The sequence below is a fragment of the Scyliorhinus torazame genome, chromosome 5 (genome assembly GCF_047496885.1).
Source record: "Scyliorhinus torazame isolate Kashiwa2021f chromosome 5, sScyTor2.1, whole genome shotgun sequence".
Taxonomy (NCBI): Eukaryota; Metazoa; Chordata; class Chondrichthyes; order Carcharhiniformes; family Scyliorhinidae; genus Scyliorhinus; species Scyliorhinus torazame.
In genome coordinates, this window is record NC_092711.1 from 206,456,669 (window position 1) to 206,481,019 (window position 24,351).

General features: G+C 49.7%; 1 protein-coding gene across 4 annotated transcripts in view; it reads left to right on the forward strand.

Annotated features, from left to right (window-relative positions):
- klhl13 (kelch-like family member 13) overlaps positions 1-24,351 on the forward strand; it is a 319,987-nt gene that overhangs the window by 236,940 nt on the left and 58,696 nt on the right. For all 4 annotated transcript variants that reach the window (XM_072505057.1, XM_072505055.1, XM_072505056.1 and 1 more), the window contains one exon: positions 22,733-22,865. In XM_072505057.1, coding sequence (XP_072361158.1) covers positions 22,733-22,865 — 133 coding nt within the window. The remainder of the gene's footprint in view (positions 1-22,732; positions 22,866-24,351) is intronic.

The window sequence follows — 24,351 nt, forward strand, 5'->3', positions numbered from 1 at the left end:
ACGGCTATAGCCGAATACTCCGTCCCCTCCACCCTCAGGATGAGCGCCCTACCCAGAACAAAGAAATCTATCCGGGAGTAGGCTTTGTGTACATGGAGAAGAAAGAAAATTCCCTGGCCTGCGGTCTTGCAAACCGCCATGGGTCCACTCCCCCCATCTGATCCATAAACCCCCTAAGTACCTTGGCCGCCCCCGGCCTCTTTCCAGTCCTTGATTTGGAGCGGTCCAGTGCTGGATCCAAATCTGTATTGAAGTCCCCTCCCATTATCAGGCCTCCTATCTCCAGGTCCGGAATGTGCCCCAACATGCGCTTCATGAATCCTGCATCATCCCAGTTCGGGGCGTATACGTTTACCAACACCACCCACGTCCCTTGCAGCCTACCGCTCACCATTACATATTGCCCTCCATTGTCCGCTACAATAGTCTTGGCCTCAAATGACACCCGCTTTCCCACCAATATTGCCACCCCTCTATTCTTCGCGTCCAGTCCCGAGTGGAATACCTGTCCTACCCATTCCTTTCTGAACCTGACCTGGTCCGCCACCTTCAGATGTGTCTCTTGGAGCATGGCCACGTCCGCCTTCAGTCCCTTTAAGTGCGCGAACACTCGAGCCCTCTTCACTGGCCCATTCAGGCCCCTCACATTCCACGTTATCAGACGGATTGGAGGGGCTCTCACCCCCCCAATCCCCGCCGACTAGCCATCTCCTTTTCTGGGCCAGTCCCGTGTCCACGGCTCCCTCACCCTCCAGTCCCCCAGAGGGGGGACCCCCGTCCCGACCACCTCTTCTGTGTCCCATTCCCTTTCGGCCAGTGCAGCAGCAACCCTTTCCCCCCCCGCTAGACCCCTGTCTAGCTTTTTTGCTCCCCCCATGTCACTCCCGTAAGTCAGCTGACGCCTGCTGACCCCGGCTTCCCCCGCCGTCCCATTGACCTCCCCGCGTGGGAGTCTCCCAATCCATATGCATTCCTTCGTTCCCCTTCCCGCCTTTCTTCCCGCGTGCGGGAAAAAACCCCGCGCTTTCCAAAGCCCGCTCCGCCCCCTCTGGCGCAGCTCCTGTCGCGGCCTTGTCTCTCTTCCCCCAGCCCATGTAACATTTCCTGCGCGTGATTGACCCCCTATATACAACAACCGTCACACATCAAACCCCAAAACATCCCCCCCACCCTCACAAACCCTCAGTTAGAGTCCAACTTTTCGGCTTGTACAATGGTCCACGACTACTCAGGCGTTTCAAAGTAATAGTTTTGGCCCTTGTATGTGACCCACAGTCGCGCTGGCTGCAGCATTCCGAATTTCACTTCTTTCCGGTACAACGCCGCTTTGGCCCGGTTGAAACCCGCTCTCCACTTTGCAACCTCCGGCTCCAGTTCCGGTATATTCGGATCTCTGCATTGTCCCACTTACTGCTCCGTTCCTTCTTGGCCCATCTCAGGACCCACTCTCTGTCCGTGAACCGGTGGAACCTCAACACCATCGCCCTTGGCGGCTCATTTGCCTGGGGCTTCTTCGCCAGCACCCGATGTATCCCGTCCAACTCCAGTGGCCTCAAAGGGGCCTTCGTGCCCATCATCGTCTCGAGCATCGTGCTCGCGTATGCCCCGGCATCAGCCCCCTCCACTCCCTCAGGGAGACCCAGGATTCGCAGATTCTTTCTCCTCGACCTGTTCTCCAAGTCTTCGAGTCTTCCCGCCCACCTCTTGTGCAGCGCCTCGTTCTGCTCCACTCTCACCGCCAGGCCCACGAGCTCGTCCTCGTTCTGACTGACTCTTTTCTGTACCTCCTGGATCTTAGCTTCGTGGGCCTACTGCGTGATCCCGAGTCCTTCAATTGCCGAAAGCATAGGCGCCAACATCTCTTTGCGCATCTCCTCGCGCTGCTCCTCGAAGCAGCGCTTGATGAACTCCTGCAGCTCCCCTTTGTCCCTGGCCGCCACCATTTTGTTTTCTTTCCCTCGCTTCTCCCGTTGCTCCAGTGCCGCTCCTTCGGCCGTTCCACTTCTGGTCCGTTTCATAGAAGTCGGCAGTGTTTGCTTCACCAGTCTGCCCCAAAAAGTCTATGGAAACTCCTGAAAAAGGTCTGAGAGTCGGTTCCAGACGGGAGCTGCCGAATGCGCGACCTACTCCTCCATGGCCGCCGCCAGAAGCCTCGTCCCCACCTCTTCAATGGCCTTGGTAGATCCTTTCACAGTTGTTCCCTCTGCTGCTAGAATTCACCTTTGATAGAGTCAAGTCAGATTGCAGCTTTAAGCTTGCCCTTCCCCCGCCTGCATGCTGGAAGAGGCCTCTGTCTATTGCTGCAGCTCAAGCCAAATCCTTCACTGTTTCTGCCGGGTCTGGCAGCCAAAAGACACATCATTCCTGGGGGACACCGTCAGGGGAATGCTGCAGTCTTCTTCCCACACCGGGAAATGTCAAACAAATGCCGTGGGGGCCCTGTAAAAGAGCCCAAAAGCCCGTTCCAAGCGGGAGCTGCCGAATATGCGACCTAGCTCTGCATAGCCGCACCCGGAAGCCTCGAAAATGAATTTTCAAGAGTTCAACACTATCATTGCCACGAATCATAAAACTGCTTCAGACAATCCTGGTTTGAATCAGGATTATTTTGTCTTTGTAAAATCATACTCCAATGCAGTCCCTGTGTCAGACCACAACAGGTCTGAAATCAGTTCTCCTTGTGTCAGTGAGATTGTTTTTTTGAATGTGGAGCAACATACGTTTTTTTGGCTTTGCATGTCGCGGATCCAAATTGCATTTTAAATTGCTGCACTGAAAACAAAATTCTGGGCACCTCTATTACATGAAACATGAACTACTGGCGTGACTGGGCAATCTCGTTTTTAGAAAAATTAAACATAGTCTCGACAAAGCATCCGCTTGGCATTCTTTATTGACGGCCTGTATATTGTTGTGGATTTTTCATTGTTAAAGTATAAATGATACAAGCAAATAGGTTTCCAGTTGTATAGAACCAAATATTGTATTTATCCTATCTTGTATTAACCCTCAAACCAGCATTTTCTACATTTAGTAAACCGCTCTCACATTGTTATACACCGCAACACAGAATAATATTGGGGACAGGAGTTACTGTGGTGACTGTAGAAAAATCATACCGCAAACACCATCATGTTTGAAGAACAACATATAGTGACTTTTTTCCTTCGTAGACATCACCAAACCTTCAACATCGTTTTTCTCATGTAATAATCTAATAATCTTTATTAGTGTCAAAGGTAGGCTTACATTAACACTGCAATGAAGTTACTGTGAAAATTCCCTAGTCACCACACTCCACCGCCTGTTTGGGTACACTGAGGGAGAATTCAGATTGTCCAAATTACCTAACAGCACACCTTTTGGAGGTTGTGAGAGGAAACCAGAGCGCCTAGAGGAAACCCATGCAGACTCGGGCAGACTCCGCACAGATAGTGACCCAAGCCGGCAATCGAACCTGGGACCCTGGTGCTGTGAAGCATCAGTGCTAACCACTGCCATCTCCTTGTGCTTATTTGATAGCACTTCCCAAACTCATAACTTTCTACTATCTAGAAAGAAGGGCAGCAAGCCCAAGGTACCACCACCACTTGTAAGTTCTTCAAGACTCTCATCATCCTGACTTGGAAATATATCACTGTTCCTCCATTTTTGATCAGTCAATATGGCTGAACTCTATATCTAACTATACGTCCACCACTTGGACAGCAGAGGTCCAAGGAAGTGGTGCATCACCACCTTGCCAAGAGTGACGAGAGATGGGCAATAAAAGATCCTCTGGCATTACTTCAATTAGAGAGTTATCTCCAGTGTCCAATCCAATATTTACCCCTCTTATCAACATCACCTCTATCAAAAGCTGTTACGACACACTGGGCCAAAAGACACATCAGTGTCTGTGGCAAATGAGCCACCAAGTGCGCAGTCGATTCTAGCCCCACAGATCCCAGAGTCCCAACACAAATGAGTTAACCAATAAGTTGTATGACGTTTGAGACCTTTGGCCCTTGACTGCTCCAATGTATAATAAGAGGATTAATATGAAATGGAAGATTAATGTCTTTGCTTCGGATGTTGAAGTTGTTTCTTCAACAAGCTGTCCTTCCAATCGCTGAGTGACTGAAAACCTCCTAACGAGGATCTTCTGTCAGAGCATCCTAGCTGTAGGATTCCCTCTGGGGAAATCACCAGCTCCACCAGAATGACCCACAGCTTTTCTGAGATCAGAACAAAGTTCCCCACATGAGATTTTGAAAACGGTTCTTAAACTGGCCCTGCCTTCAACTGGTGTTGTATCTGAATTTCCTGAAGACTTTCTTTGTCTCCCCTCAAACCCAGTTCTGAGCCTAGGTTTTACTCCTATTGGTTTACAATCTCACTAGAATGTCCTCCAGTTTTACTGAGGAGAAAACAATAGTATCCAACCGGGTGTTTGAGAGAGATTTAGCCCTTCAGGAATAGAGAAACTCCAAAGAACCTCCTTCAGTTCTTTAGTTCAAAACAAAACTGGAAACACAGTCTCACAGAGGACGGAGCATTCCAGAGAAAAACCTGACCAGTCAGCACGATCCATTGACAAGACCCAGCAATCTCAAACAGTCCATTGGCCAACAGCCAAGTCCATCAAGATGTATCAATTCTGATGAGAGACCAAACAATGCAGTTTTTTTTAAAATTAAAGGCGAAGTTCGTCTTAAAGGTATCGGTTCCATTAACTGTCCAGATATAAAAATTATAAAAGCCAAATCAAAATAAAATAAAGGGAATACACCGTTTTAAATAGGAGGATCGTTAAAATGCTAAAGAAAAGATTATCCAGTCGTTATCACATTGCTATTTGTGGGAGTTTGCTATGCACGAGTTGGTTGCCACAGTTACTTCCCTTCAAAAATACTTGGAAAAGCAAAAATACTGCAGATTTTGAAAATCTGATTTAAAAGCGATAAATTCTGGGAATACTCTGCAGGTCAGGCAGCATCTTTAGAGAGAAATGGTGTTAACGTTTCAGGTCAATGAATTTTCACCTGAACTCATCGGCTGTAAAGCATTTTGTGACATGTATAGGTTGTGAAAGGCACTCCCAAAATTAGGACTTTTTTCTTTGTATGTCAGTTTGCGCATGGCTCTGGTAGTATCCAGAGATCATTACTTTGAGGTTCTGCTTTTTAATTTGGATCCTGTCAGCTCAAACTTGCTCAGCAGAATCTCATTCTATCTCGTTAGTTCTGTCGTGGATGAACCCACTGTTTGTTTCCCTCCCATTGCAACACCATGTTCTTGTCCAGCTGCATAACATAGGTAGTACAATCTTTGGAAGTTCAAGTTTTTAGTTTTGCAGATAAACAAGGATGCAATAACTTTGGTGCGTGTTAATCTAATACCGAGTCCACTAATGGATATGTAGAGCCGAGATTAGGTATAAGCCTGTACTTTACAGACAGGATACTACTGTGCTTTGAAAACTGGCTGTTTTTATTCAAAAATTTTTTTCCCAATATCTTCACGAGTTGTGGTATCTGAAATTGAAACTTGATCTCTTTGCAATGGACAGGATATTTAGGGTGGCGATATTTAGAGTGGGCAAAGCTGGAGGCCAAGAATACTGGACACTGCTACGACACGGAGGGGAAAATGTCATCGCTGCACGCAGACATGAGGCCTCACATCCTCAAACCTGTGTGTAACAAGTGATTATTACGAGGAAGTGTTAGGTGTGTTAAAAAGCAATACAGTAGACAAATCCCCAGGGCTAGATGGCATCTATCCCAGATTATTGAGGGAGACTAGATGAAATCGCTGGGCCTCTAACATAAATCTTTGTTTCCTCTTGAGATCCCAGAGGATTGGAGGATAGCCAATGTTGTACTGTTATTTAAGAAGGGTTGCAAGGATAACCCGGGTAATTATAGGCCACTGAGCTTGACGTCAATGATAGTGAAATTGTTGGAAAAGATTCTCCGTGATAGGAAATGTTCTTATTAGCGACAGGTAACAAAGTTTTGGAGGAGGGAAGGTCATGTCTCACTAATTTGATTGAATTTTTTGAGGAGGTGATAAAAATGATTGATGAGGGAAAGGCTGTGGATGTTCTCAACATGGACTTTAGTAAAGCATTTGACAAGGTTCTTAATGGCAGGCTGGTGCAAAAGATGAAATCACGGGGGGTCAGAGGGGAACTAGCTAGATGGATTCAGAACTGGCTTGGCCATAGAAGACAGAGGGGTAGAGTGGAAGGGTGTTATTCCGAATGGAGGTCTGTAACTAGTGGTGTTCCACAGTAATCAGTACTGGTACCTTTGCTCTTTTTAATATATATATAAATGACTTGGAAGAAAATGTAGCTGGTCTGATTAGTAAGTTTGCGGATGTTACTAAGATAGATTGTAGTAGTTGTGGATAGTGATGAAGATTGTCAGAGAATACAGCAGGAGATAGGCTGCAAAATTGGGTGGAGAAATGGCAGATGGAATTTAGCCCGGACAAATGCGAGGTGGTGCATTTTGGTAGATCTAATTCGGGTGGGAGCTATAAAATAAATGACAGAACCATCAGGAGCATAGAGACACAAAGAGATCTGGGCGTGCAGGTCCACAGATCCTTAAAAGTGGCAGCACAGGTGGAAATGGTAGTAAGGAAAGCATATGGCATACTTGCCTTCATCGGACGGGGTATCGAGTATAAAAGCTTGCAAATTATGTTAGAGCTATATAGAACGTTAATTAGGCCACATTTGGAATACTGTCCAATTCTGGTCACCACACTACCAGAAGGGTGGAGGCTTTAGAGAGAGTACAGAAAAAGTTTACCAGGATGTTGCCTGATATGGAAAGTATTAGCTATGAGGAGAGATTGATTAAACTGGGATTGTTCTCCCTGGAGAGACGGAGGCTGAGGAGTGACCTGATAGATGTTTATAAAATTATGAGGGGTATAGATCGGATGAACAGTTGGAGGCTTTTTCCCAGGGTGGAAATGACAATTACAAGGGGGCACAAGTTCAAAGTGAGGAGGAATAGGTTCAGTGGAGATGTGTGGGGGAAGTTTTTTTTACACAGAGGGTGGTGGTGGCCTGGAATGCACTGCCAAGTGAGGTAGAAGAGGCCGATACGTTAGCAATCTTTAAGATTATCTAGATAGACACATGAACAGACGGTGCAAAGAAGGATACAAGCGGTTGGCCACGCCTTGGACACCTTCATTCATGGTGACATCGCGCGCCAGGCTCTCCACTGCGGTCGCCAACCTAGGAGTGTTGACCTCAATGCCACACATTGCCGGTTACATGTCCTGCGCCCGTACCTCTGGGACTCCAAATGGCTATGGGCCTGCTGGAGTGTCACTGACATCTCACTCTGAATGTTCAGGCCGCACCCGAACGTCTCATCAAAGAACAAAGAAGAAGAACATTGAAAAGTTACAGCACAGGAACAGACCCTTCGGCCCTCCAAGCCACCACCGATCCAGATCCTCTATCTAAAACTGTTGCCTATTTTCTAAGGATCTGTATCTCTCTGCTCCCTGCCCATTCATGTATCTGTCTAGATACATCTTAAATGACGCTATCGTGCCTGCCTCTACCACCTCCGCCAGCAATGCGTTCCAGGCACCCACCACCCTCTGCGTAAAGAACTTTACACACATATCTCCCTTAAACTTTTCCCCTCTCACCTTGAACTCGTGACCCCTAGTAATTGAGTCGCCCACTCTGGGGGAAAAAGCTTCTTGCTTTCCACCCTGTCTATACCCATGAGGTCCCCCCTCAACCTCCGTCTTTCTAATGAAAATAATCCTAATCTACTCAACCTCTCTTAATAGCTAGCGCCCTCCATACCAGGCAACATCCTGATGAACCTCCTCTGCACCTTCTCCAAAGCATCCACATCCTTTTGATAATGTGGCGACCAGAACTGTACGCAGTATTCCAAATGTGGCCGAACCAAAGTCTTATACAGCTGTAACATGACCTGCCAACCCTTGTACTCAATACCCCTTCCGATGAAGGAAAGCATGCCGTATGCCTTCTTGACCACTCTATCGACCTGCGCAGCCACCTTCAGGGGCAATGGACCTGAACACCCAGATCTCTCTGTACATCAATTTACCCCTGGGCTTTTTCATTTACCGTATAGTTCACTCTTGAATTGGATCTTCCAAAATGCATCACCTCGCATTTGCCCGGTGTGGTAGTATGTATTGGGGGTCATGTGGGACTGGAAGCCCTAATGTCATTGGCTGACAGATCCCGGGTCCTGGTTGGCCATTGACCTCAAGCTCCGCCCTGAAGGCGAAGTATAAGAAGCCGGTGTCTTCCCCCGCAGGCCAGTTTACTATCGGGCTGCTGGGGAACAGACACGCTTAATAAAGCCTCATCGACTTCACTCTATTTGTCTCATGGAGTCTTTGTGCGCCACAATTTATTAAGCATGTATGGAGCTCAGGATCATTCCAGAATGCCTGAGGATCAGCCCCCACGCAGTGAATGCGGCAGCAGCCTTCAAACACTGGCAGACTTGCTTCGAGGCCTACATCAGATTGACCACAGGCCGAGTCTCAGACGAACAAAAACTGCAGGTCCTGCACTCGAGGGTGAGCACGGAGATTTTCACCCTCATTGAAGACACCGACGATTTCCAGACGGCGTTCACAGCACTCAGAAGTCTCTACATTCGTCCAGTTAACCAAATCTACGCTCGCTACCAGCTCGCGACAAGACGGCAAGCTCCCGGAGAATCGATGGACGAGTTCTACGCCGCGCTGCTGATTTTGGGACGAACCTGCAGCTGCCCGTCGGTGAATGCAAACGCACACACGGACATGTTAATGCGCGATGCTTTTGTGGCAGGTATGCAATCCTCCCAAATCCGCCAAAGACTTCTAGAGAAAGAGTCGCTAGGACTCTCAGAGGCACGGGCCCTAGCAGCCTCCCTAGACGTGGCCGCGCGTAATACCCGCGCCTACGGCCCCGACCGCGCGGCAGGCCATTGGGCCCCGTACGTACCCGTCGCGGCAAACCCCCTACCCCCCCCCCCCCCCCCCCCCCGGACACCCCACAGGCTTACGCAGTCCAAACGCCGAGTCACACCGGGGGCGCCCGCTGTTATTTCTGCGGCCAGGCGAAGCACCCCTGACAACGCTGTCCGGCCCGCGCAGCCATCTGCAAAAGCTGCGGGAAAAAGGGCCATTATGTGGTTGTGTGCCGATCCCGCGAGGTCGCCGCCGTCCCGGGGCCACAGGGAGCCCTACAAGCAGTCTATGCCTCCCAACCCCCCCAGCACGCCTTGTACGACCCGCAAGCGCAGCTGCTCTGGGTCCCGACCACCGCGGTCCCGGGAGAACGGGGAGCCCTGCACGCCGCCGGCGCTACCGCTTTGGGTCCCGGCCAACACTCTCCACGGAGAGGAAGGGGTTTTTCGCGTCCCGAACGCCACCCTCACCCCCGTCCCGCGCCCCACGCCTGACCCGCCGGCGCCACCTACTTGGACCCCGACCACCACTGTCCCCGGTGAGGGAGCTCCTTGCGCTCGCGGCCCCACGCCTGACCCGCCGGCGCCGCCGACTTGGGCCCCGACCACCGCTGTCCCCGGCGAGGGAGCTCCGCGCGGTCCTAGCGCTCGCGGCCCTGGCCGTCGCGGTGAGGGAGCTCCGCGCGGTCCTAGCGCTCGCTGCCCTGGCGCTCGCGGTGAGGGAGCTCCGCGCGGTCCTAGCGCTCCCCAGACCCCCCAGCACACGATGTGCGACCCGCAGACGCCGCCATTTTGGGTCCCGACCACCACGAGGGGAGGAGGGGCGCCGTTGTGCGACCCGCAGACGCCGACATTTTGGGTCCCGACCACCACGAGGGGAGGAGGGGCGCCGCCATCTTGGACCGCCCCCGACCTGTACGACGCATGGGGGCGGACATTTTGTCCACCCCCGCCGCCATCTTGTGACCCCCAGCCACGTGCGATGTATGGGGCGGCCATTTTGTCCATCCCCGACGCCATCTTGGACGGCAACAACGGACCCCACCCCACTACTACAACCACGGCTCGCTTCGGTTACGCTCGATCAGGCTCGGCCCCGGACTCTCCAGACGACGACGACAACAGTCCTAATTAACGGCCACGAGACGCCATGCCTCGTCGACTCCGGGAGCACGGAAAGTTTTATACACCCCGACACGGTAAGACGCTGTTCCTTAACCACCTATCCCAGCGCACAAAAGATTTGCCTAGCTGCAGGATCCCACTCCGTACAGATCCAGGGATTCTGCATAGTTACCCTAACGGTGCAGGGGAGGGAGTTCAAAAACTACAAACTTAACGTCCTTCCCCAACTCTGTGCCCCCACCTTGCTGGGATTAGATTTCCAATGTAATCTACAGAGCCTTACGTTTAAATTCGGCGGCCCCATACCCCCACTCACTATCTGCGGCCTCGCTACCCTCAAGGTGCAACCCCCGTCCTTGTTTGCGAACCTCACCCCGGATTGCAAACCCGTCGCCACGAGGAGCAGACGGTACAGCGCCCAGGACCGGACCTTCATTCGGTCCGAAGTCCAGCGGCTACTAAAGGAGGGCATAATCCAGGCCAGCAATAGTCCCTGGAGAGCGCAGGTGGTAGTAGTGAAGGCAGGGGAGAAACAAAGGATGGTCATTGACTATAGCCAGACCATCAACAGGTACACACAACTAGACGCGTACCCTCTCCCCCGTTTATCCCACACGGTCAATCGGATTGCCCAATATAAGGTCTTCTCCACCGTGGACCTCAAGTCCGCCTACCATCAGCTCCCCATCCGCCCAAGTGACCGCAAGTACACAGCCTTCGAGGCAGACGGGCGATTATACCATTTCCTACGGGTCCCTTTTGGCGTCACAAACGGGGTCTCGGTCTTCCAACGGGAGATGGACCGGATGGTTGATCAACATGGGTTACGGGCCACGTTCCCGTACCTCGACAATGTAACCATCTGCGGCCACGATCAGCAGGACCACGACGCCAACCTCCAAAAATTCCTCCAGACCGCCAAAGCCTTGAACCTCACGTACAACGAGGACAAGTGCGTTTTTAGCACCGATCGGCTAGCCATTCTGGGCTACATAGTGCGCAATGGGATAATAGGCCCCGACCCCGAACGTATGCGCGCACTCATGGAATTTCCCCTCCCGCACTGCCCAAAAGCCCTGAAACGCTGCCTGGGGTTCTTTTCGTACTACGCCCAGTGGGTCCCCCAGTACGCAGACAAGGCCCGCCCCCTAATACAGACCACGACCTTCCCTCTGTCGACAGAGGCTTGCCAGGCCTTCAGCCGCATCAAAGCGGACATCGCAAAGGCCACGATGCGCGCCATCAACGAGTCCCTCCCTTCCAGGTCGAGAGCGACGCCTCCGACGTAGCTCTAGCGGCCACCCTTAACCAAGTGGGCAGACCCGTGGCCTTCTTCTCCCGAACCCTCCACGCCTCAGAAATCCGCCACTCCTCAGTGGAAAAGGAAGCCCAAGCCATAGTGGAAGCTGTGCGACATTGGAGGCATTACCTGGCCGGCAGGAGATTCACTCTCCTCACTGACCAACGGTCGGTAGCCTTCATGTTCGATAATGCACAGCGGGGCAAAATTAAAAATGACAAGATCTTAAGGTGGAGGATCGAGCTCTCCACCTTCAACTATGAGATCTTGTACCGGCCCGGAAAGCTGAACGAGCCGTCCGATGCCCTATCCCGCGGCACATGTGCCAACGCACAAATTGACCGCCTCCAAACCCTCCACGAGGACCTCTGCCACCCGGGGGTCACTCGGTTTTACCACTTCATCAAGTCCCGCAATCTCCCATACTCTTTAGAAGAGGTCCGTACAGTCACAAGGGACTGCCACATCTGCGCGGAATGCAAGCCGCATTTTTTCAGGCCAGATGGAGCGCACCTGATTAAGGCTTCCCGCCCCTTTGAACGCCTCAGTCTCGATTTCAAAGGGCCCCTCCCCTCCACCGACCGCAACGCATATTTCCTTAATGTAGTGGACGAATACTCCCGCTTCCCTTTCGCCATTCCCTGCTCCGACATGACCGCGGCCACAGTCATTAAAGCCCTGAACAGCATCTTCACACTGTTCGGTTACCCCGCATACGTCCACAGCGACAGAGGGTCCTCTTTCATGAGTGACGAGCTGCGCCAGTTCCTGCTCAGCAAGGGCATAGCCTCAAGCAGGACGACCAGCTACAACCCCCGGGGGAACGGGCAAGTAGAAAGGGAAAACGGCACGGTCTGGAAGGCCGTCCTACTGGCCCTACGGTCCAGGGACCTCCCAGTTTCACGGTGTCAGGAGGTCCTCCCGGACGCTCTCCATTCCATCCGGTCGTTATTATGTACAAGCACTAATCAAACGCCTCACGAGCGTCTCCTTGTCTTCCCTAGGAGGTCCTCCTCTGGAACGTCGCTGCCGACCTGGCTGGCGGCCCCAGGACCCATCCTGCTCCGAAAGCACGTGCGGGCACATAAGGCGGACCCGTTGGTCGAAAGGGTTCACCTCCTCCACGCAAACCCCCAGTACGCCTACGTGGAGTACCCCAACGGCCGACAGGACACGGTCTCCCTGCGGGATCTGGCGCCCACCGGCACCACGCACACCCCCCGACACCATCAACCCAACCGCCCCCCTTCCTGCCACCGCCGCACCCCGCGACCGCCCCCTTCCCAGGAGGATCAGTCCCCCTCCCCTTTGCACCGACAGCTGAAACCGTACGGCTCCTCGAGGCGACAACACTGGTACAAGCACCACCGCCGGGGCCTAGGCGATCGACACGGACGACCAGACCGCCCGACCGACTCGTGGCGTCGATGTGAAACAAAGATGGACTGTTCAAAGAACATTTTGTTTTTTCCTATACCCGCTGTAAATAGTTGTAACAGGACGAAACTGTCCAATACTGTACTACCATGTAAATGTTCTATCCTCCCAGGACCAGCCCTGTAAACCCTTACCACCATACGAAGCATCACCCCGCCGGGTTCATTTTTGACAAGGGGTGAATGTGGTAGTATGTATTGGGGGTCATGTGGGACTGGAAGCCCTAATGTCATTGGCTGACAGATCCCGGGTCCTGGTTGGCCGTTGACCTCAAGCTCCGCCCTGAAGGCGAAGTATAAGAAGCCGGTGTCTTCCCCCGCAGGCCAGTTTACTATCGGGCTGCTGGGAAACAGACACGCTTAATAAAGCCTCATCGACTTCACTCTATTCGTCTCACGGAGTCTTTGTGCGCTACACCCGGATTGAACTCCATCTGCCATTTCTCCGCCCAACTCTCCAATCTATCTATATTCTGCTGTATTCTCTGCCAGTCCCCTTCACTATCTGCTACTCCACCAATCTTAGTGTCATCTGCAAACTTGCTAATCAGACCACCTATACCTTCCTCCAGATCATTTATGTATATCACAAACAACAGTGGTCCCAGCACGGATCCCTGTGGAACACCACTGATCACAGTTCTCCATTTTGAGAAACTCCCTTCCACTACTACTCTCTGTCTCCTGTTGTCCAGCCAGTTCTTTATCCATCTAGCTAGTACACCCTGGACCCCATGAGACTTCACTTTCTCCATCAGCCTACAATGGGGAACTTTATCAAATGCCTTACTGAAGTCCATGTATATGACATCTACAGCCCTTCCCTCATCAATCAACATTGTCACTTCCTCAAAGAATTCTATTAAGTTGGTAAGACATGACCTTCCCTGCACAAACCATGTTGCCTATCACTGATAAGCCCATTTTCTTCCAAATGGGAATAGATCCTATCCCTCAGTATCATCTCCAGCAGCTTCCCTACCACTGATGTCAGGCTCATTGGTCTATAATTATCTGAATTATCCCTGCTACCCTTCTTAAACGAGGGGACAACATTAGCAATTCTCCAGTCCTCCGGTACCTCACCCATGTTCAAGGATGCTGCAAAGTTATCTGTTAAGGCCCCATCTATTTCCTCTCTCACTTCCCTCCGTAACCTGGGGACTTGTCCACCTTAATGCCTTTTAGAATACCCAACACATCCTCCCTCCTTATGCCGACTTGACCTAAAGTAAACAAACATCTATCCCTAACCTCAACATCCGTCATGTCCCTCTCCTTGGTGAATACCGATGCAAAGTAGTCATTAAGAATCTCACCCATTTTCTCTGACTCCACGCATAACTTTCCTCCTTTGTCCTTGAGTGGGCCAATCCTTTCTCTAGTTACCCTCTTGCTCCTTATATATGAATAAAAGGCTTTGGGATTTTCCTTAACCCTGTTTGCTAAAGATATTTCATGACCCCTTTTAGCCCTCTTGATTCCTCGTTTCAGATTGGTCCTACATTCCTGATATTCTTCCAAAGCTTTGTCTGTCTTCAGTCGCCTAGACCCTGTGTATGCTTCCTTTTTCCTCTTTTAGATAGTCTCACAATTTAACCTGTCATCCATGGTCCCCTAATCTTGCCATTTCTATCCCTCATTTTCACAGGGACATGTCTGTCCTGCACTCTAATCAACCTCTCTTCAAAAGCCTCCCGCATATCAAATGTGGATTTACCTTCAAACAGCTGCTCCCAATCCACATTCTCCAGCTCCTGCCGAATTTTGGTATAGTTGGCCTTCCCCCAATTTAGCACTCTTCCTTTAGGACCACTCTCATCTTTGTCCATGAGTATTCTAATACTTACGGAATTGTGATCACTATTCCCAAAGTAAACCTGACTGAAACTTCAACCACCTGGCCATGCTCATCCCCAACACCAGGTCCAGTATGGCCCCTTCCTGAGGTGGACTATTTACATACTGCTCTAGAAAACCCTCCTGGATGCTCCTTACAAATTCTGCTCCATCTAGACCTCTGACACTAAGTGTATCCCAGTCAATGTTGGGAAAATTAAAATCTCCTATCACCACCACCCTGTTGCTCCTACATCTTTCCATAATCTGTTTACATATATGTACCTCTATCTCATGCTCGCTGTTGGGAGATCTGTCGTAAAGCCCCAACATTGTCACCGCCCCAATTACTAGGGGGCATAGGTTTAAGGTGAGAGGGGCAAAGTTTAGAGTAGATGTACGAGGCAAGTTTTTTACGCAGAGGGTAGTGGGTGCCTGGAACTCACTACCGGAGGAGGTAGTGGAGGCAGGGACGATAGGGACATTTAAGGGGCATCTTGACAAATATATGAATAGGATGGGAATAGAAGGATACGGACCCAGGAAGTGTAGAAGATTGTAGTTTAGTCGGGCAGTATGGTCGGCACGGGCTTGGAGGGCCGAAGGGCCTGTTCCTGTGCTGTACATTTCTTTGTTCTTTGTTCACCCTTCCTTTTCTGAGCTATGCCCATATCGCCTCACTGCTCGAGTCCTCGATAGTGCCCTCCTTCAGCACAGCTGTGATATCCTCTCTGACCAGTAATGCAACTCCTCCACCACTTTTACCTCCCTCTCTATCCCACCTGAAGCATCGATATCCTGGGATATTTAGTTGCCAATCATGCCCTTCCCTCAACCAAGTCTCAGTAATAGCAATAACATCATACTCCCAGGTACTAATCCAAGCCCTAAGTTCATCTGCTTTACCTACTACACTTCTTGCATTAAAACAAATGCACCAGTCCCTTTGCGTTCATCATCTGCTCCCTGCCTACTCTTCCCCTTAGTCACGCTGACTTCATGATCTAGTTTCTTACAGGCTTTAGTTACTACCTCCTTACTGTCCACTAACCTCATTTGGTTCCCATCCCCCTGCCACATTAGTTTAAACCCTCCCCAACAGCGTTAGCAAAAGCACCCCCAAGGACATTGGTTCCACTCCCGCCCAGGTGTCGACCGTCCAATTTGTAGTAGTCCCACCTCTCCCAGAACCGGTCCCAATGTCCCAAAAATCTGAACCCCTCCCTCCAGCATCATCTCTCAAGCCACGCATTCATCCTGCCTCTTCTTTCATTTCTACTCTGACTACCACGTGGCACTGGTAGCAATCCTGAGATTACTACCTCTGAGGTCCGACTTTTTAAAACTTGGCTCCTAAATTCTGCTTGTAGGACCTCATCCCGTTTTTTACCTATATCATTGGTGCCTATACGCACCACGACAACTGCCTGTTCACCCTCCCCCTTCAAAATGTTCTGCAGCCGATCTGAGACATCCCTGACCCGTGCACCTGGGAGGCAACATACCATTCGGTAGTCTCGTTTTCGACTAGAGAACCACCTATCTACTCCCCTTACAATTGAATCCCCTGTGACTGTAGCCCTTCCACTCTGAGCCATCTCCCCCAACAGTATCCAAAACGGTCACTTGACAACATCTCCTCCACAAACCACCTTCTGGATACAGTGACCGCAATGCACTGATGCAAATTTTCCCTGCAACAGCCAATCAGCGGCTACGCTCTGCTGCCCTCTGCTGGAAAACCTCTCCAGGTAACCCTGTCCCAGAGGCTCAGCATCAGGCTGGGACCCAACTCGGACAGGGATCCAGCAGACCTCCAACTGCTGTCCTGCCTGAGGGTTCCTCCCTCCACCTGATGTACATCAACAGCTGTGTGCTGCTCACCAAATTGTGTCCGAGAACCATGTCCACTAACGTTTCCCACCGAGGTACGTGTCTTGATACTGGTGGAGAGTCAATCGTGGCATCCTCCGAGCTCTCCGCGACGTTCTCCTGGGAGGCAGGAGAGGGGGTCACCCGGGATGGGCCGGTGCAGTCAGCTGGAGGACCTGCGGGAGAATGGACATGTCGTCAGTGGGATGGATGGGTTAGTCAGAATGGCAATAACAACTCACGTGTGGCAGGTCCTCGGGGTGGGGACCCAGTGGATCCTCTCCTCACCACGTTGGTGACTGCTATGTCCTCAGAGACCCCTGACACCTCCAGGGCCCCTTTCTCTAAGTGGTGAGGATTTGTGTGTCTGGCACCCCTACACCAGTTTGGGCCCTCTCCGGCGATTGTGGGAGAGCTCCTCCTGTGGACACACAGAGAGGGCATCATTAGCCACATGCATGGTTCACGGTAGCAGGAGGGGCGGGGGGGGGGGGGGGGGGGGGAGAGGAATGTGAAGTAAGGGTTGAAGTGGGGTGATGAAGACAGGATTAGGGACTGAATGGAGGGTTATAGGGGTGGATGTTTGCGTAAGGGGGGGGGGGGGGGGGGGGGGGTTGTCGGGCATTGGTGTCAACTCACCCGTGCTGCCCGATGTAGGTCATCAACCTTTTTACGACACCAGAGGCCAGTTCACCTGGTCATATTCCCCGAGTTGACAGCCGTCACTTCATCCCAGGTGGCACTAGCTGCTCTGTGGTTCACCCTCCTGGTCTCTACCGCAGCGAGGAGCCTCCCCACATCTGAATTCCAGAATATTGGTCCGGTCATCTCAGCACCATGGCTGAGAGCTGAGTGGGGCTGGCTGTACAAGTGCTGTTTAAGTGACGCTTAGTGGGGCTGGCGAGCCCGGCCCCGACGATCAGCTGGCCAGCCTTCATTGGGCTGGTTTAGCACACTGGGCTAAATCGCTGGCTTTTAAAGCAGACCCAGGCAGGCCAGCAGCACGGTTCAATTCCCGTACCAGCCTCCCCGAACAGGCGCCGGAATGTGGCGACTAGGGGCTTTTCACAGTAACTTCATTTGAAGCCTACTTGTGACAATAAGCGATTTTAATTTCATTTCATTTCATTTGTGGCGAAAAGCCCATGGGGCCTCGTTAAGTGGACCAATTAATGTTGAATGGCATTGCTGGCCTCGAAGGGCCAAACGCCGGGAAGCTTGCGGCAGTTCCCGGTCGCTACCACACTTAAATCTTTCCAGAGAACTGCTCCCTGTGTGATTTCCTGTTCCCTGTGTGTGAGAATAAGTAACCTTTATTTGTCAACTGAGGGAAGCTTGCTGCTGAATTATTCAATTGGAATATTCTCTCCAAGGTTTAAAAAGACACACCTCTTTCCATACTAATTACAAGAAGTCAAAGAGCACATGTTCTGTATGTGACGAGCATAAATACAAAAGTAAGCTAAATAAATACCTGAGCAAGAAAGACTTAGAAGGATATATTGATGGGGTGAGGCATGAGCTTGTCTGGAGCTGAAGTATTGTTACAACACCCTGGATCGGTCGGTCTTTCACTTTCTCGCATAAATATTTTTATATATTTTCTGTAGTTCACATTTGTTACTATAGGTTCATTCCAATTTCTGCAGTTTCTGAAAAACAGTCCCCAGGGCCTTTCTGGAGAGACTGAGAAAAGGTTTTGCCTTTGTCTGCAGACCATAATGGTTTTCCTGTAGAGTCACTCATTCAAGTTCTCTGCAGCCCCAAGAATACAGCCTTTCTGAAGAAACATGGAGGGAAGAGAGTAGGAACTTGCCTTTGAACAGCAGGGAGTAAAACTGAAACCTTTAGGTCTCTGACAACCATCCCACTGGGATAGGATTAAATCATCACCTGTTATCGGGCAGAATATAGCATTTTTGTTCGATGTTTTAGTTGCTGTGATATGAAGAGTCTAAAGTTCTGTTCCTTTTTCACAAACACACATTTATTTCCTTCCAACAGCCTTTGCACAAAACTCTCACTATACATCACCTGACAGAGGCCACCTGAAGCCCCTTTACATATCAGTGTCAATTAATGGCTACTTAAGTCATTGGCAAATAGGGTTAAGGAAAATCCCAAGGCTTTTTACACTTACATAAAAAGCAAGAGGGTAGTCAGGGAAAGGGTTGGCCCACTGAAGGATAGGCAAGGGAATCTATGTGTGGAGCCAGAGGAAATGGGCGAGGTACTAAATGAATACTTTGCATCAGTATTCACCAAAGAGAAGGAATTGGTAGATGTTGAGTCTGGAGAAGGGGGTGTAGATAGCCTGGGTCACATTGTGATCCAAAAAGACGAGGTGTTGGGTGTCTTAAAAAATATTAAGGTAGATAAGTCCCCAGGGCCGGATGGGATCTACCCCAGAATACTGAAGGAGGCTGGAGAGGAAATTGCTGAGGCCTTGACAGAAATCTTTGGATCCTCGCTGTCTTCAGGGGATGTCCCGGAGGACTGGAGAATAGCCAATGTTGTTCCTCTGTTTAAGAAGGGTGGCAGGGATAATCCCGGGAACTACAGGCCGGTGAGCCTTACTTCAGTGGTAGGGAAATTACTGGAGAGAATTCTTCGAGACAGGATCTACTCCCATTTGGAAGCAAATGGACGTATTAGTGAGAGGCAGCACGGTTTTGTGAAGGGGAGGTCGTGTCTCACTAACTTGATCGAGTTTTTCGAGGAGGTCACTAAGATGATTGATGCAGGTAGGGCAGTAGATGTTGTCTATATGGACTTCAGTAAGGCCTTTGACAAGGTCCCTCATGGTAGACTAGTACAAAAGGTGAAGTCACACGGGATCAGGGGTGAACTGGCAAGGTGGATACAGAACTGGCTAGGCCATAGAAGGCAGAGGGTAGCAATGGAGGGATGCTTTTCTAATTGGAGGGCTGTGACCAGTGGTGTTCCACAGGGATCAGTGCTGGGACCTTTGCTCTTTGTAGTATATATAAATGATTTGGAGGAAAATGTAACTGGTCTGATTAGTAAGTTTGCAGACGACACAAAGGTTGGTGGAATTGCGGATAGCGATGAGGACTGTCTGAGGATACAGCAGGATTTAGATTGTCTGGAGACTTGGGCGGAGAGATGGCAGATGGAGTTTAACCTGGACAAATGTGAGGTAATGCATTTTGGAAGGGCTAATGCAGGTAGGGAATATACAGTGAATGGTAGAACCCTCAAGAGTATTGAAAGTCAAAGAGATCTAGGAGTACAGGTCCACAGATCACTGAAAGGGGCTACACAGGTGGAGAAGGTAGTCAAGAAGGCATACGGCATGCTTGCCTTCATTGGCCGGGGCATTGAGTATAAGAATTGGCAAGTCATGTTGCAGCTGTATAGAACCTTAGTTAGGCCACACTTGGAGTATAGTGTTCAATTCTGGTCGCCACACTACCAGAAGGATGTGGAGGCTTTAGAGAGGGTGCAGAAGAGATTTACCAGAATGTTGCCTGGTATGGAGGGCATAAGCTATGAGGAGCGATTGAATAAACTCGGTTTGTTCTCACTGGAACGAAGGAGGTTGAGGGGCGACCTGATAGAGGTATACAAAATTATGAGGGGCATAGACAGAGTGGATAGTCAGAGGCTTTTCCCCAGGGTAGAGGGGTCAATTACTAGGGGGCATAGGTTTAAGGTGAGAGGGGCAAAGTTTAGAGTAGATGTACGAGGCAAGTTTTTTACGCAGAGGGTAGTGGGTGCCTGGAACTCACTACCGGAGGAGGTAGTGGAGGCAGGGACGATAGGGACATTTAAGGGGCATCTTGACAAATATATGAATAGGATGGGAATAGAAGGATACGGACCCAGGAAGTGTAGAAGATTGTAGTTTAGTCGGGCAGTATGGTCGGCACGGGCTTGGAGGGCCGAAGGGCCTGTTCCTGTGCTGTACATTTCTTTGTTCTTTGTCTTTGTTAACATAAATGAGACAACTAATTGCAATGTCTCTTAATCCATTACTTAACATTTTGGGCCACTTCATTTGCCCCCAGACAATCAATCAATCTGAGTCCCAGCCCATCTCTTTCTCAAGTGCCGACAAGCATGAAGCCTCCTGTTCAAACCAGCAGGAAATTGTAATCTATCCTGTAATTTCTGAATTCTGCTGAGGGTGAGGGGGTGGCGGTCGAAAGACGGAAAGGCAAGTGGGGATCGGAGATCTGCTGGAGGTGGGGCCCTGTGTGTGGGGGAGTGTTCCTCTATCTTGGGGTTTGAATATTTACTCTGGAGTTAGAAGTGATTTTCTTTTCCTTCTATCAGGGCAAAACTGACAGAACCATCCAACGTTAACGATTTAAATCGCTTCTGGCGGATGGTTCCTCGCGCAATTGTCCAGCTGAAGTTAGCACCATTTCTGGACAATTGCCAGGTAAGCCCTTACATGGGAACTGCCGAGAGAGATTCTCTAGCGCCTCACTGGCCTTCCCTCTAAATGCAACTCTGGGGAACCAGGAAGTTATGGGCCAATGTAATTCACAAAGAACCATGGTGGAAAATAGTTTTAATTGTTGGGGTGTGGGGGATGCTTGCTGGCAAAGTTGCACCGGAAAGGCGGTGGTGAGCCTTTTTCTTGAACCGTTTGTGCTGATGGTCCTCTCACAATGGTGTTAGTTATGGATGAAGAAAAGGTTGCTCAATGTTCAAATCTGGACATGGTGTGCCTTGAAAAGGCGCTAGAGTGTGACGTGTATCAAGGTACTAGGAGGGCTGTCGAAGTGAGCTTGGTGAGTTTCTGCAGTCTCTGCGTGGGAAGGAGACCAATGGAGCTTCTGCAGCAATATCCTTGACCAGTGTTGATTGGCCTCAAAAAGTCGCAACCATTTTTGTTTTCATCAGACGATTCCAGCCACTAGAGAAGTTTCCCTTGCTCTCCATGCCCCAGTGATATCAATTTTGCTTGGATACCTTGGTGCCACATTTCATTGAAAGCTGTGTTGATATGGGAAACATCTCTCTCATTTGCTCATGCCTTCAGCTGATAAGTCTTATGTCTGGATCCAGGCTGAGATGAGCTGATGGAACTGGTTCTGAGCTCAGCTGAGCAGATTGTTGGATAGGTGTCGCTTGAGAGCACTGCTGGTGACAAATTCCATCATTGAGTTGATGATTGGGAGGAGATTGATAGGCTGGTAGATTTTCTCTGCATAATATCCTTTGGGGATTTATTGGCTATTGGCATCAATGATCCTGGAGACTTTGGGAGCTAACCAATTCAGATCATCAGTACTTTTGGCTGAAGGCAGTTGCAAACTTTGGTCTTGTTCTTGCACTCTCATATATTGAGCTGCTTTCATGGTTGAGGATCGTGATATTCACAGAACTGACGCTTCTCTTTAAATGTCTGATTGACCATGACAATTCTTAACTGGATGTGTTAGGAGGGTTGTAGATCTTCGTTATTTTGGGATAACTTTTTTTTTCTGTGGCTTGCTGCTTTTGATCTTTATCCTGTTAAAACCAGTGCTGTAGCCTCATGAGCTTTGTACCTCAATCCAAAGCACGTCTGGTGCTGCTTCTGGTATGCCCTCATTGAACCAGGGTTGATTTCCCACCTTGTTGCTGATTGAAGAACCACCCTCCCATAGCCCTTTAACATTAAATGCTGGAAGTATTACTCACTTTAGGAGTGGGTAATCTAAAGTTCATATCGAATACGCTCATCTCCGTCTCACTCGCTCACACGCTCTCGCTATGTCTTGCTCTCTCTCACACACATGCGCCCGCACTCTCACTTGCTCTCTCGTGCAGGCTCTCGCGCACTCCCTCCTGCTCCGTTTGGGAACCCCGATTAATCTTTCTGGCACTGGTTGAGGGAGATTGTAGGCCATCACACCAGGAGAAGTACTTGCCGTTCAAATAGTGTCATGGCTCGTGTGTCCATCTGAACTGACAACAGTAGGGGCTTGTGTTTAACATCTGAAATTACCACACCAAAGTGTCAAAATGGATTGTGTGTCAAAGTCCTGTTGTGAGACTTAAACACACAACTTTCTGCCTAGAGGTGAGAGTGCTGCGAGCTGAGCAAGCAGGTTTGTATATCTGTAATGCTTATTGTAGAGCAGCATGTAGGTAAATGCTGCAAGTGTTAATGAACAAAGTGTCTTTGCACTTCCATTTCACAGCTCGTAACCTGATCTTGTAATATCTAAATTTTGTAGGGGTTTGACCAGCTCCGAATTGAAGGGTTACTTTGTGATGTCACTCTGGTGCCAGGAGACGGTGATGAAGTATTTCCAGTCCATAGAGCAATGATGGCCTCAGCTAGTGACTATTTTAAGGCTATGTTCACAGGTAAGATGCCACATCCCTTGTAAAGTGTAAAGAATTACATAAACAGATGACAACTGTGCTGGTGCTCGGATCATTTTGTCTTTTAATGACTGTGGTTGGCATCTCTACTCTTGTGTCTGCCTTCAAATGTTGGATTGGTGTTGATTACAGAACGTTTCTGTTAAAGAGGTCTTCGTAGCCATCTGTATGTTTACAGTAAGACTTTATTTTAACTACTTGTAACTGGAGAGCCAGTGGATGTGATGTATTTGGATTTTCAGATAGCTTTTTAATGAAGTCCCACATAAGGGGGTTGGTGTGCAAAATTAAAGCATGTGGGATTGTGGGTAATATTGGCACAAATTGAAAGTTGGTTAGCAGACAGGAAACCAGGAATAAATGGGTCTTTTTCATAGTGGCAGATAGTTACTACTACTAATAATAATAAGCTTTTATTGTCACAAGTATGAAGTTACTGTGAAAAGCCCCTAGTCGCCACATTCCGGCGCCTGTTCGGGTAAGCTGGTACGGGAATTGAACCCGCGCTGCTGGCCTTGTTTTGCATCATAAACCAGCTGTCTAGCCCACTGAGCTAAACCAGCCCTTCAACTACTAATCCTACTAGCGAGATCCCATTATGTGAGATCAGTGCTTGGGCCCTGGCTATTCACATTTATACATCAATGATTTGGATGAGGGAACCAAATGTAATATTTCAAAGTTTGTCCCAAAACTAGCTGGGAATGGGAGTGGAAAGGAGAATGTAAAGAAGCAATTTGGACAAGTTGATTGAGTTTGAAAAATACATGGCAGATGCAGTATTATGTGGATAAATGTGAAGTTATCCACTTTGTAGGAAAAACAGAGTGACGGAGTATTATTTAAATAGTGAGAGATAGGAAATGTTGACGTACAAAGGGACCTGGGTGTCCTTGTTTGCAGTCACTGAAAGTAAGCGTGCAGGTGCAGGAAGCAGTTAAGAAGGAAAATGTAGCTTCCGGTGGCTGCCATGGAGTGAGTGATCGAACATTTAGTGGCTCCTGCTTGAGGTGCAATTGTTTGGTCCTTGTTACCCATTCATGGAGGTATTGCTGGTATAAAGTACAGCAACAGGTGGAGCTAAGGATTCTCTTACAACATACAGTGCAGAAGGAGGCCATTCGGCCCATCGAGTCTGCACCGACCCACTTAAGCCCTCACTTCCACCCTATCCCCGTAACCCAATAACTCCTCCTGACCTTTTTGGACACTAAGGGCAATTTAGCCTGGCCAATCCACCCAACCTGCACGTCTTTTGACTGTGGGAGAAAACCGGAGCACCAGGAGCAAACCCACGCAGACACTGGGAGAACGTGCAGACTCCACACAGACAGTGACCCAGCAGGGAATCGATCCTGGGACCCTGGCGCTGTGAAGCCACAGTGCTATCCACTTGTGCTGCCCAGGTACCGTGCTCTTCTGGGGTAGGCATGTCTCAGTCCCATGAAACAAGGAGTGCAAGTAAAGG